The sequence below is a fragment of the Gymnoscopelus microlampas genome, assembly GCF_963454915.1.
Source record: "Gymnoscopelus microlampas genome assembly, chromosome: 8".
Taxonomy (NCBI): domain Eukaryota; kingdom Metazoa; phylum Chordata; class Actinopteri; order Myctophiformes; family Myctophidae; genus Gymnoscopelus; species Gymnoscopelus microlampas.
Window position 1 is genome coordinate 21,709,860 of NC_139945.1, and position 14,726 is coordinate 21,724,585.

General features: G+C 44.1%; 1 protein-coding gene across 1 annotated transcript in view; it reads right to left on the reverse strand.

The window, feature by feature from the left end:
- LOC311049822 (calsyntenin-2-like) overlaps positions 1-14,726 on the reverse strand; it is a gene marked incomplete at its 5' end in the record, with an annotated part of 321,705 nt that overhangs the window by 54,007 nt on the left and 252,972 nt on the right. Inside the window, 3 exons of the mRNA XM_084063685.1 lie at positions 7,764-7,885; positions 9,322-9,579; positions 11,341-11,526. Of these exons, the coding sequence (XP_083919811.1) occupies positions 7,764-7,885; positions 9,322-9,579; positions 11,341-11,526 (566 nt within the window). The remainder of the gene's footprint in view (positions 1-7,763; positions 7,886-9,321; positions 9,580-11,340; positions 11,527-14,726) is intronic.

Consider the following 14,726-nt stretch of genomic DNA (forward strand, 5'->3'; position numbering starts at 1 on the left):
AACGTTCAAAGAGAGGCTGTCATTATAACACCATTGCACTCAGGCAAACTGACTAACCGCTGAAGTTAACCCAACGAGGCATGAGGAAAAATGAACTCCTACTGACTGTCTGAAAGTCTGGTTGAGAGAACGAGAGCAGACAAAATGCCCTCACTCTGACTTGACTGTGCAGCAGTGGTGGAAAAAGTACTCACATTTTGTACTTTAGTAAAAGTATCAATACTGCATGTAGAAGTACTCCGTTACAAGAGAAAGTCCAGAATTCAAAATTTACAGTATTTAAAGTATTGGCATCAAAATATACTTAAAGTACCAAAAGTAGAAAGTACTCATTATGCAGAATGTCCCATTTCACAAGTTTTCAAATGTATAACATGTTTAACAATCTTTTGAAAATAGCTGATCTACAAGCTCACAATGCGTCGCGATGCGACGCATTGTGAGCTTGTAGATTTGCTATTTTCGAATGGACTAAATGTATATAGGACTGAAGTGGTTAATGTGTGTTTTGTCATAATAATCAAACTCTACAAAGTAACTAGTAACTAAAGTTTTCAAATTATTGTAGTGGAGTAAAAGTACAATATTTGCCTCTGAGATAGTAAGAGTACTGAAAATTGGAAATACTCCAGTTAAGTAAAAAAATACCTTGTACTTAAGTACAGTACTTGAGTAAATGTACTTAGTTACTTTACACCACTGCTGTGCAGGATATCTGTCCCAGAATCTCCTCTAGATAGAAAAAAAAGGCCAGGGTGTGGTCAGAAGGTGGAGGTACGACTCCACATGTCTTCGTCCAATCAATGCCAGCAATCTGTCTGGTGAAATTAGCCCCTGGCTCTCAACTCCATATGGGCTCAGCTGTCTGTCTCTGTCCACAAATCAGATCTCTTCGCTGGGTGACCTCAGGGTCTGACAGCTGAGGTGACCCGCCTGACTTTGAGACGGACTCCCCGACGGACAGACGAGACCGCTGCCTCTGGCAGTGTGCACGCCACGGACACATGCATGCTCTGTCAGGCACGCCCTCGTACGCGCACCCTTTTTTAGACTGCATTTAGCAGACAGTGAAGGTCAAGCATTCAGCATACACCTGTATACACATAAATATACAGTATACAACAGACTGTATATTTATGCACACACTCAGCTCTTAAGTGTGTTCAGAATGTTAAATTGAGACACACACCCACAATAGCCCACCCACCCACATCCACTGCATAATATCAAGCCTCAAGGCGATGTTCCCTGCATTAGCATGCCCTCAGTGAGGTCACACACTCACCTTGAGCCTGCTTCCACAGCATACCCCCCCCCCCCCCCCCCCCCCCTCACTTCACACAGACACACGCACACAGCTAGTCTGGGATCTAGCAGCTTTACAGGTTGCTGATCCAGTCTGGGTCATGAGTGGATATGAAACGGTACATGCATGTACGTACAGTATGTGTGTCAGTTTGGAAAGCGAGGGCTGGACCAGATCACACTGGTCAATTCAGAATGAAAACCAGGCTTTCCGCCATGTGGACACGAGGTTACACACACACCATTAACACAGTAGTAAGGAATAGAATAATGCATAATAAATCAACATTTCACTGTTAGATTGACTCACAAAAGGCCTTTGATTTTGTCAATAGGGATTCATCAGGATATACAGTGCAGTCATTGTATAAAGCTCCTCTTGCGATTAAAAGGTGTGATTTTCAGTTTTATTTTGATGAACAAAGTTTGGAGTATGTTACGTAGGTCTTAATTTGGATGAGCGAGTAACTTTTGAATATATGGTACACCTGTACTGTGTTGGCTGAACCTGCAGGCAGAGCTCTAGGTGGCACAATAGCAAAATTGGGGGGATCTGAGATATGCCTGTTCCAAATTATTTCAGAAAGGTGTTTGCCCAGTCCTGGATTATATGGCAGGGGTACGGAGCTCAAAAAAGGAATATGAAAAGAGAATTTGTCCATAATAGGGCAGTAAAATATTTTCTTGGAGTCCATAAATTTGCTCCTGTATTGGCAATAACGGAGGACATGGGATTGGGATCGGAGCCCTATGAAATAAAATGGAATGGTAGCTTGGATGCTTTGTGGAATAGACTAATAGAAATGCCAGAGAACAGAGTTGCTAGAAAACTATTTGATTGAGACGTACTAACTGTAAAAAGGTCTATGGGCACGCGAGATAGATAATATATATTATAAGAATCGGGGCATACACTATATTGCCCAATAAAAGTACTGCAGACATCCCCTTGGTTAAACATATCTTGTCTGGTGTACTTTCAGAATAAATGGTCAGAGGATATATTGTATAAACCAAACCTCAGAGCATTTAGAATGGTCACAGAGCTATGCCTGTGAAAAAGTATATATTTATGCTTTTTATTATTGTGTGGGATCTTGCCACTGCACCTTGATTTCCATGGGGTTATTGAAGAAGAGTGGATTTGCAATTATTGTGACATCAATTACTGTACATTGAATATTAGTTCCACTTTGAGCTTTAAATGGTTAACACATCCACTGCCAGGCCCGTAGTCCTACGGGCCGTTAAATCCAACCGTTAACTGCCGTTCCCGTAGTCCTACGGGGCGGGTGTTTTCCCATGTTAAATCGTGCAGGTGCAGATTCCGGATTTTTTTTGCACTTCCGGTTTCGAAGGGGGCGGACCGGAAACGAAATAATACTGTTTCCGGTTTTTCTCCCGCCTCCGTTTCCTGTCTAGCGATCAACTTTGGACGCCATTATCTCTGGCTTGTTGTTTTTCTCACCACATCCACCATTTTAGCGTTTTCCTCTCGTTCTCCAGAATGCAGTGTCGGATCGCGGCACGGTTTAAAGCGTTTTGTTCGGTCGGGTCCCGTGTTTGTGTCGAACCAAATGAACGCGGATTTTAAACGGATTTAGCGGGGCCTATGACGGAATCAAAAAAACAAAAAAGGTAAGAAATAGCTTGGCACTACGATGGACGTTCTGAGATTAGCCGATGGCAGTCAATGTGTTAAGTGGTAAAGTGGTTAGGGCACTAGATGCTTCCTGGGCGTCTCGTCTCGCTATAGACGAATCCACAGACGCGCTGCCTGTAGGCAGCCATAGCTGCGGTGTCAACGCTCCGCACCGCGACACCGCAGCAATGGCCGCCTACAGGCAGCACGTCTGTGGATTCGTCTATAGGGAGGTCCTCTGGGCACGTCCCACTGGGGGGCGACCGCAGGCCGGGCAAGACCAATGACTAGATGGGGGATTATAAGTCCCACTGGCCTGGGAACACCTCGGGATCCCACAGGATAAAGGCGTTAATGTGGCCCGGGAAAGGGAAGTCTGTGGCCCCACTCACACATTTACGTGCAGCATGCATCTGCCCCATACACACCCATTCATTTCCCCCCTCTTCCCCTTCCCCTCCGCCCCATGGGTGTGTATTGGGACGGACGCATGCTGCACGCAAATGTGTGAGTGAGGCCTGGAACTCTCTGCTGGAACTGTTGAGCCATGAACCGACAACGGATATGGGGTTAAAGATGGATGGATGGATGGATGGATTTTTTGCATAGAAAGTGGTGCGCATAATGTTGGTATAATAATCACTCTGTTGTCCACCTGTCAATAGTTTATAGTTGTCCACTTGTCCAAATCCCTCATGCTTTGATGTTGTTTGTCTGCCATCGAGACATTTTTAAGGTGCATTCACATTAGATGGATACTAATCTCTCAAGAACAGATCCTGCTCTGCGTTGGATCTGTCGGTAGCCGTGTTGACAAGTGGTGTTAGTTAGTGTTCCGTGTATAAATATTGTTAGTGGGAATGAAAACATAGTCGCACCAACCGGAAGTGATGCGCTGAAGGCAGACACAAACCCCGGTTTCCTTGCGCACGGGTGTTACGTTTGCTTCCTGCCAGACCCAACAGACATAGAACAAACAGCAGAGGTTGCTGTTTTTCATTTTCAGTTGTCTGGCTACGCGAGACTAGATGGATACAAATAATTGCATCGCTGTTTTTCGGTCATGTTTCAAAGAAGTCTGCTTTAGCCGACTCAGCACAGTTCGAGTTGAGCAGCGATAGGGACAGAATCGTAAATCATCATGTCTCCCGTCAGCATGCAACGTCGTGGGTTAACCTCAGAACGTCAAAGAGTGCTGTATGATCAAATCCGTCCACACCCGTTTGATGGCGCAGGTGTGAGAATGAGTTGAGTTTGTAGGGACTATAGCCAAATTCCAATACTGAAACATCCATCCTCTAATCGCTTCCTCAAGCCTCAGCCCCGCCTCCGATGAGGAGGTGAGGATAAGATGTGAGGACGGAGGAATCGATAGAGTTCGACTTAAGGAATGGGAACGCTCCCTGATGACTGTAGTGTCAATTTTAAGTGACGTCAATTATTTATGCCATGTTACACTGGCAACAGATCATATAGCGCATTACTGCGACGTTATGTTGTATTCTATACTGTATGCTTATAGGAACAGAGCTGTTTGACTTGCATTGTCCCATATTGTAGATACACACATGCACAACGAACCGCAGGATTGTGTAAACAAAGATCAATCAAAACATAATTGAATTTGTAAGTGTATATCAAATGCTCAAATGTTTATAATGAGGGTGCAATTTGTGAAAAAGAACAGAGAAATAGGAATAGAGGGGGAGTAGGCTACGTTTTATTCATACAAATAAAGCGGTTTCAACAGCTTTGATCACTGTTATCCAGAGATAACATTGCACATCATTATCTCCCTGTTAAATTAATTGAGACACTTTCACTTTCCCACACACACACACCCTACATACACACACATGCAGTGCGTAATGTTTAGATTATTAGAATACGAGCAGATCAAGGATTTCAGCTCTGAAGTCCGCAACATGGCGTGCTGTCCGTGGAGGAGGCAGACATTTGAGTATTGGAATTTGGCTATTGACTGATACAAAACAAACACTCCTCCGTTCCAGAAACCATGTGGGTCATGTCAATGGGGAAGTGGAATGGCTTGTTATATTTTTGTCACTGCGTTTGGTGTTTGTGTTCGAATGTTCTCTGTGGATACTCAGATTACCAACATTCTGGAGGATCGAATGCCTACATTATTCATAGATATTGGAATACTAAATGAGGGAAAAGATAGAGCAGGGATAAAGGTACTGTAAATCTCCTTTAGGGATGTTTTTGGGGGAGGAAAATGCTTGACCTCTATAATTGAACGGATGTGATTTTTCTGAATATGTAAAGCACACCCGGCCGGAGACCTGTGGACAGGGACAGTGTGTTTATATATAATACAGTACTGCTCAGGCAGTACGAGTGAGAGGGTGAAATTGGAGAGCAGAGTTGATGACATAGACAGTGCATATAATTTGGTTCCATTCAAAGAGGTTTAATCAAATCCTCCAGTAAATAAGGTCTTATATTTTTAATGATATTGTATGGATTATCAATGACACATCATTGGATTTAAAATGATAGTTCACCCCCCCAAAAAAAAAAAAATCTTGACTTGAATTCATGGATATTTTTTTGTTTTTGTCGCATTCCTAAGCCAATACTTTGATGACAGCGGACCGTTAGGCAGCCGTTCCGGTAGGAGACACAAAGGAGACTCTTTGTGTCTTCTACCGGAACCGCTGCCGGTCATCAAATTAGTGGCTTAGGAATGCGACAAAAACAATATCCATGAATTCAAGTCTCCATGGGGTGACTAATCAATAGAAAAACAAGAAAAAAATGACAAGTCATATTATACCAGGTGCTTCTCTCTGTGAGTGTGTGTGTGTGTGTGTGTGTGTGTGTGTGTGTGTGTGTGTGTGTGTGTGTGTTAGCATTTAGCACTCATTAGCATGGTCTGTAGCAAGCAAACATGGCTCAACTACTGCAGTCTTTGTCAACCAAAACTGTCGCGGAGGCAAGACTGTTGCCCAATGCCCACTTAAATGAGCTTCTGAGCTTATTACACACCTGGAGCAAATTAATTAACGAGCGACATGAAGCAGCGCTGAAGGCCGGGCAATGATACACGCTCGTCAGCCCCTCTGCCTCAGCTGCGTGAAAATGAGAGAGGGGGAGAAGAGAAACAGGGGAGGGCGGGGCATATGATCCCATAGCATGGCATGGGAGGACGGCTGCCGTTCAGAGTATGGGGAAGTCTCGGGGAAGTCTCCCCATTGGCTTAAAAAACGGGGGAGTCTCCCCATTGGCTTAAAGGACAGCCAATGATGAAAAAGTGTCGAGAAAGTGTCTAGAAAGTAACAAGTACACAGTCTCTTCCTAGACCAGGCTGCGCCAGGCAAAAAGTCATTTTGGGGGTGAAATATCCCTTTAAGCTGTGAATTTCTGTAACACTATAGTTCTCATGATACCTTTTCAGGCATGACCCACTTTGTGTAATTTAGTGGGCAAAACTCATACTATTTTCATTCATTCACTTGCTGTCTTGAATCCGTGTCAGCTAGCATGCTGTGTCTCATAACTCCAGGCACGGTGGAATCCTCAGAGGACTGCTTGTATGAGAAGGCTGGGAATGAGATGAATGTTGTAGGGCAGAGAAATCTAGATGTTGTCAAACATCATTACTGAGCGAGGCACTCATTACCATGGAAAAAGGTTTTGTGTGGAAAAAGCAGCTACTGTACGTTCAGTCGAAACACCTATTTTGCATGGCTGTTAAAATGAATTAATGAGAGCTGTAAAATAAGGTTAATGACAGATAAGATGGGGGTTTCAATTATTTTAAAGAGACTATTCAAACTTTATCACACACACCCACCCACCCACCCACCCCCACACACACACACACACACACACACACACACACACACACACACACACACACACACACACACACACACACACTAGACTAGAGCTATTAGGGAAATTAGGAGGGTTGAGCTGAAACAAGTTCACCACTTAAATTCACATCAATTTATGCTCGAATTGAGCAATAATCTTAGATTACTTCATGTAAACAAACCCAGTCATAAGATACACGTTTTAGGGTCTCGCACAAACATATCTAGACACCATCTAGACATTTCCCAAAGATTGAACGTCCCTAGTCAAGGACAAGACTTAATCACATCTGCGATGTTGGCTCATTAGCCTACTAATGAAAACCATAAAGTCGACCCTTGGGACGCAAGACAAGGTCACCAGTGAAACCTGTTTCCTGATGCTACAGCTACTGTACTTTACAGTAACTGTATTACCCAAGATGTACTATACTACTAATACTACTGAATTTGAATTGCCCAGTATGTACTACAGTATATGACTACACTGATACTATTATACTTTAAATACCCACTACTGTACTTGAATTCCCTAATCTGCACGATATCACTACTACTTCTGTACTTGAATTCCCCAATCTGCACTATATTACTACTACTACTGTACTTGAATCCCCCAATCAGTACTATATTACAACTACTGAGCTTTAATTCTCAATCTATACAATAGTAGTACTACTAATAGTAGGCTACTTTAATTCTCAAATATATACTATTTTATTACAACTACTGTACTTTGATGACCTAATCTGCCTATATTACTACTACTACTACTACTTTAATTCCCCAATCTGTACTATTATACTATTGTACTTTAATTCCTCGATCTGTACTATACTACTACTGCACTTTAATGACCCAATCTGTATGATACAACTACTACTATTACTGTACTTTAATTCCCCAAACTGTACTACATTGCTAAAGGTTTTTACTAAAAAAAGTTTTTTTTCCAGCAGTTCCATACAACCTACCTGCTCCAGTTTCCAGTGGAACTCTGCAGGTCTGAAGGTGTCCACCTGAGTGAAATCTCTCCTGAGCAGGAACACCAGGCGGCAGTTGTGAACATACAGGGAGTAATGGTGACGGTTCATCTCTGTAGGGGAGAGAAGGAGAAGAGAGGAGTACACCCCAGGGGAGCAGAGAGCCAGCACTACAGACTCGCAACGTTTAACAAAGACTGACGTCGACTCTCAATAAGCTCTATAAAACCTAATGGGTTTCAGCCTGATAAGGACAATGCTTTCTTTTCTAAAGGGGGATCTTTCTCCATGGCCTTCATTCAGTCTTGCACACAATCTTATATACAATCTTGTTATGTTTCAGCACTGCTCCATGAGTTGCTCCGTCTGTTGTGTACTAATCCAGCCTGGCTCTCTAACACAGTAAATCAATGACTTCCGCTTTCCTGAATGCATCTCAACTCTAGGACTCTCATATAGATAACAATTTTTTTCACCAAAAAACATCTTAGTGGTAAGATGCATTAAAAGTAAGTTGTTTTCTTCCTGTCTCTAGTCTCTGTTGAAGGACCACAGACGTCAATACAAGTTACTGTCTATTTACATCTTTGGCCGTATTGTACTTAAGACTTTCTATTTCTATTAAAATACATTAAAATGCAACAATAATTTACAGTACACAAAAAACTAAGATTGGATTATCTATCTCAAGCAAGTCTCAAGTCAAACCATTAAAGCAGCACATAGTTTGGGGGTATCAGTGGCCACTTTGGACACAAATAACATGGCAGCCAAAGTCTTTGACTTCATTACCCAAGAGTCTCTGCAAGCATGTCCAGCGAGGACGCGCTGTGATTAGCTAGTCTTCGCTTTGACTGGCAGATCTTGGTGCCTTGGCAAATGCCAGGATGAAACTCATTGTCTCCCCTATACATAGTAATACAGTCTAGCCCCTAGCAGGGACCCCCCTGAGTCTATACATCTGTGGAAGGATGATTGTTATTGCTTAAACCTGTAACTTTATAATTGTGTGGGACATAATATGCTATATAGTTGTTAAAAAGTTACATAGTGCTGCTTTAATACGGAAACGAATGGAATCTTAAAAAATAAGACCACCGGACCGGTATGGTCCTTTAAACCTGCTTACACCTGAAGAACAACATGCCCATATGTTATTTGTTAATATTGCTTTGTTGTTCTTTGTTTTTGTGTTACTTTATATGTCCCATATTTTATTGTTGTTTGAATGGTGTTCCTTTTTGCTCCTTTATTCTGTCAGCTCTATCATTGCGCAACGTAAAGTCACTAATAAAAAAAACAAAAGCAAACAAACAAAATAAAGAAGGACAGAAAGAACATCCCTCACCTGTCTTATCAGAGTTACAGAGTAATGTCTCCTTCTCTGCTTTTTTGTTCCTTTATACGTCCCATCTTTTATTGTTGTTTGAATGCTGTTCCTTTTTGCTCCTTTATTCTGTCAGATCTATCATTAAGCTAAGTAAAGCCACTAATAGAAAAACAAAAGCAAAGAAACAAAATAAATAAGGACAGAAAGAACATCCCTCACCTGTCTTATCAGAGTTACAGAGTAATGTCTCTTTCTCTGCTCTGAGTCCAGGGCTGGGTCCGTGCTTCATCCAGGTGGCGATGGTGAACTGATCGGTCAGGTTCTGAGGCACCACCAGGTCCGGTATCTTGGCGGCCTGTCGACCGTCGAAGCGGAAGATCAGGTCACTGTCCCGTCCACTGTCTGTCATCAGGGAGGCCGTCCAATTGGTGGACGCACTGGGGGCGGGGAGGAGGTCGGTGCTGCCCGAGGAAGCCCCTGGTGTGTAGTGGCCGTGGGAATGTGCATGAGAGGCGTGACAAAAGACGCGTCAATAACGATCACAGCAGATGCAGATGGCAGATTGGCTCAACCTTGCCTATGATTAGTTATAAGTAAGGCAGATGGCAGGACTTAATATGGAATCAATGGGCCAAGATGGATAGAGGATGCATTTATTGATTCATGGCGAATGAAACTGACTTTCAGAAGGTAATAGTTGTGAGTCATCATCATTCACAGAGAGAGTACATAGCTCACTGCTAACTTTTACCTCTATGGAAACACAGAGGACATATCGACAGGAAACTGTGGAAACACAATGAGGAGGGAAGTCAAGGACTCTTGTTCTCTGAGGAGATAATGGCAGACCATTTTAAACGCTGCCAGGAATGGTTTACGGGCTGCTGGAACATCATCCCTGCATGCTTCCAGCAAAACAAACTAATCAGTGCTAACCTTGAAATCAACGTTCAATCGTTCTTTGTCCTTCTCTCTGTCCTCCGTCACCTCTCCGACTCAAAGTTAGTCATGGTGATCTTTGTTTCGTAAATATCATACTGATAAATATTATTGTTGCTTTTATTCCTAACTACTCCTGCAGTGTTCATCACTGGATTTGATCTGCCCACACCAATCTGTTTTTTACCCGTTCAGCCCACACAGACAAAAACACCTTTTCATATAATTAAAAAAGTAATTCATGAACCATGCTGTTAGCAATAAAATAAAATGAAGAAAAAGTGTACTGTCAAACCTAAATATATCTGCCCCATTTTAATGCAGACAATTGAAACACCCATCTGTTCATATCTCCTAATAATGCAAAATTTGCACTTAAATTAATGTTCTTTCCTGTCTGTAAAGGCCCGTTTACCTTTGCATGGTTTTCGACGGCAGCATTGTCGCTCTGAACCCCGGTAATTAGATTCCCTGGGTAAATAAATATGCATCGACTTCCCTGCCACCCCCGACTGCGACGTTTCAGCGGCCCCCGTGTCTTTGTACATTATCTCAAATTGATTGCGCTTTAAAAAACCAATTACAATTTATTCCTCTCACTATCAGATAATGATTATGAGGTCTCTGAAAAAAAGACTATGTAGAGGTAAATCATGCATGGACAGGGAGCGGGGAAGGAGGGGGCAGTGGTGGAGAGGGACTGCTTGCATTCAGATGAGCTGGATGGAGGGTGGGTGGATGTTGTGACAGTTGCATGGCTGTTCTCGCCCGGGGCACTGACAAGGCGAGAGACTGGTCTATCAGTCACCAAGAAAAGTTGCATCTGGGACAACTGCCCTCGTCTCTGCCACATCATTAGCAATGTGGCGTGGGGGGTGGTACCGCAAGCCAAGATAAGACGGTGACACAACGCAAAGATGTTTTAGACGCTGGCTTTGAAATGGCAGAGAAAGGGCTCTGAAGGCCTGGCTGACACCCGCTTCTCAAAGCTTTGGCTTGTTTCTGGCGGTTATTAGCAGTGGCAGCTTACTTCTAATTCACGTCACCACTTTTCACTTCACTGCCTCAGTCAGACCTGCTCTTTGATCTGCAGGTGCTCTCTGTGGACGCTAGATAACCACCATCATAACAGCCGCAGGTCCACGTCTTCTCCCATTTGCTGCTGCACAACAGAACTGCTCTCTCAATTCGAGCCGCTTGATATGTCAGTCTCAAACGAATCAAAAAGTCACCGGCACCACAGCATGGATCTATGAGATGCTATGAAATACTGACTGTCTGGGTGAAAACAGTGCCTACCGCAGAGCTTCTGAAGGGACTTCTCCGAGTAGGTCTCGCGGTCGCAGCCCTTCCCTATATGGCTGGTCTGCAGTTCTACGGTGGTCCTCACTGAAGACAGTGGTCCACCGCATGTCTCCAGGTGCATCTTTGGAAACAGCTGCTTACTGCCTGTGCCTGGTTCATAGTCCACTCGTTTGTTCCAGCCTGGGAGAGGAAAGAGGAAAGAGGAGAGAAGAATAGAATAATAGGGATGGTGGTTAATTGGATTAATTAGCAAGAATACTACTGAAGTTTGGGCTGATTCCCTGGCTGCACACTGCCATAAGCGACCGATTATTAGCTTGTTTTCTTAACAAACATAAGCCTGCAATGCCCTGAACCTCCCTGCAATTTTCAGAATCTCATAACTCAATGATCATGTCACCGAGGATGTTTTTTCTTGGGCTCACGAAAATGACTGAGTGCATCTGTGTGTGAGCACAGTGCAGTAGCAACGGTACTCATTATTCTGTCACTGTCAGCCCTTTCGTGCGCAGAATTGTGTTTTGTGCCTCAGCTATTACAGTGTTTTTGTGGCGTGTCAATGTTCTCGCTGCTCCCTTCACTTTGCAGAGCATTTGCAGTGTGAATTTGGATGATTCTGACCTGCGTAGCTCATCCCAGAGATAATGAGAAAAATGCCCGGTGAAAATTGTGTAATCATGTAGTGTGGTGTGTTAGTGTGCATGTGCATATAAGTTTCGACAGACACTGTGTTACCGGCAAGAACTGTGAATGTTTCCAAAGAAAAGAAAAACACTTTTCATCACCACAGCATCACTGACCCAATCCTCCTGCATTATAATGATCCATCCATGAATCTATGTATCTACCTGTGTGTGTGTGTGTGTGTGTGTGTGTGTGTGTGTGTGTGTGTGTGTGTGTGTGTGTTTGTGAATTTTTGTTTGTGTGTATGCGTGCATGTGTGCAGTGTGCATGTGTGCGTGTGCGTGTGCGTGTGCGTGTGTGTGTGTATGGTTGGCTCAGCTGCAGACTGGAGGTCTCAACATTGAGCAGAGCTGAAGGCACACTGACGGAACAGCCCTCTGCTGCTCACCGGCCCGTTAAATCTGCTATGTTCTACTTCCACACACTCCCTCGCATTGGTGGGCTCATTTGCACACACGCAAACACAGACAGACACACTCACAAACACACATAAACAGTTCATCTATTGGAGCACATCTGTGTTGGTTCGGCTTGAACCTCCTGCAGACTGGTCGTGCTGGTGGGCGCACGCACTGGCACAGGAGATGATGTGTGCTCAACGTAAAAACAAACACAGCACATGGAGACATAGACAACGAAACACAGGCATACAAGCTCAGTGGACTCAGATAATCTCTTTCTCTAATGTGTGATGATGACAGTCCCGCACACTTGCTGGCTGGTGGTTGGTTCACAGTGTTTGTGTTGCAGGATTGGCAGGGCAGAGCTGGGGATGATTGGCAGTCTGGTGCTGGGAAAGATAGTCAGGGAGAATGGGATACACCTGGGTGTGCTCATTTGCTCTCTCATCTCTCTCAATATGCCATTCCTTCCATATCAGCAACGCGTGATTATGGATCCCACCTACGCTCCAGGATATAGACCCGCCTTACCTGTCTGATTGGCTCCCTGGCAGGCATAGTTTTACTGAGGATAGGGTTAGGGTTAGGTTTAGGCATAGTTTTACTGAGGTTAGGGTTAGGGTTAGGTTTAGGCATAGTTTTACTGAGGTTAGGGTTAGGGTTAGGTTTAGGCATAGTCTTACTGAGGTTAGGGTTAGCGTTAGGTTTAGGCATAGTCTTACTGAGGTTAGGGTTAGGTTTAGGCATAGTCTTACTGAGGTTAGGGTTAGGGTTAGGTTTAGGCATAGTCTTACTGAGGTTAGGGTTAGGGTTAGGTTTAGGCATAGTCTTACTGAGGTTAGGGTTAGGGTTAAAGGAGAGATCCGGCCATTTTAAGTGTTATCTTTGATGTGTCGCTAATCACCTACCAACATAGAAATGGCCATTGAGTTATTCCAGAGAATCCCCTGTCGTCCAGTCTGGCGACCCCCTCCATTGGCATAATGGGAGCCGTGTGTAAGAGTGAAATTCGCCTATTTTAACAGATGCAAAGTCTGTTTTTTTTCTCCTAGTACTCATCGTGGAGTCTCATGATACTCAAACATGCGCTGAATGCCGAATGAGCTACCGCTAGTGCAGAACGACATGACGCTGGTTGCTTGTTTCTCTCACAGAACCTGGCGTTTGTGGATCTCTCCGGATCTCTCCTTTAAGGTTAGATTTAGGCATAGTTGCAAAAACGAGAACTGTCAATCACAGCGACTACTGACCAATCACAGCGGGGTTTGCCTGGAGCTGCGGTGGGATCCATAATAACGCGTCAGCGGCTGTTTGGGTCAAAATGCTGGCCGATAAAAATAATCGAACCGTGGACCTTGGGATCTTAACAGTGTGGCTCCAAAGTGGGGAGAGAATGATGCACGCAAACTGAGATTCCCATTGGATGGAGGGTGAGGCAGGCATCCAGGTAACAACTCCACCCTTATCCACCAGCAGAGGTCAAATGACCTGTCGGGAGACTTGGCTTAGAACTCTGCAGAGATGGCACCGTGTGCAGAGTGGGAGAGGCCTTTAGCAGTGGTTAGGATGCATGGGAGGGAATGTGGAGTGATAGATGAGGGGTAATGAGTTCAGTAACTGGTTTCGCAACACGTACATTAAGGGGTGATGCAGGGAGAGCGAACACCCTGAGGGGAACTCGGTGCTCATCAGTGAAGTTGGGCTTACTGTCGCTGAGTGGTTTTTCAGAGCTCAGTGGGAGCCTTGTGAGAAGTCATGCATTTTATCAGTGGGGAACGTTCGTAGTTCAAGAACCAAATGACTCTTACTTCACAGCCTAGTCTCATGTGGTCAGATCCACCATCTTATGACCAGTGTTGCCAGATTCTGTGAGAGAAACAAGCAACCAGGTCTAGGAAAAACAGCCCAAAAGAAGCGAATATGGGCCACATGAGCACGAACATACATCAGCTATTTGAAAATAGCAGATCTACAAGCTCACAACGCGTCGCGATGGGATGCGTTGTGAGCCTGTAGATCGGCTATTTTCAAATAAAAGATTGCGGGGAAATTATAATAAGCAGATCTGGCAACCCTGCTTATGATATAAATTGTAACGATCTGTCTGAAAAACAAGTCAGCATTTTGCCAGAGAAAAAGTCAGGTAATACTCCGATTGACTGGGCTGTAACGGAGGTACGTGGTTGGTCCGTGGTTGGTCCGTGGTTGGTCTTCAATAGCTGTGACCTCGGCATTAGCTATCTTGCTAATATAGCCTGACTAGAATGAGTAGAAATGGGAGGTGTGCAAAGGTAT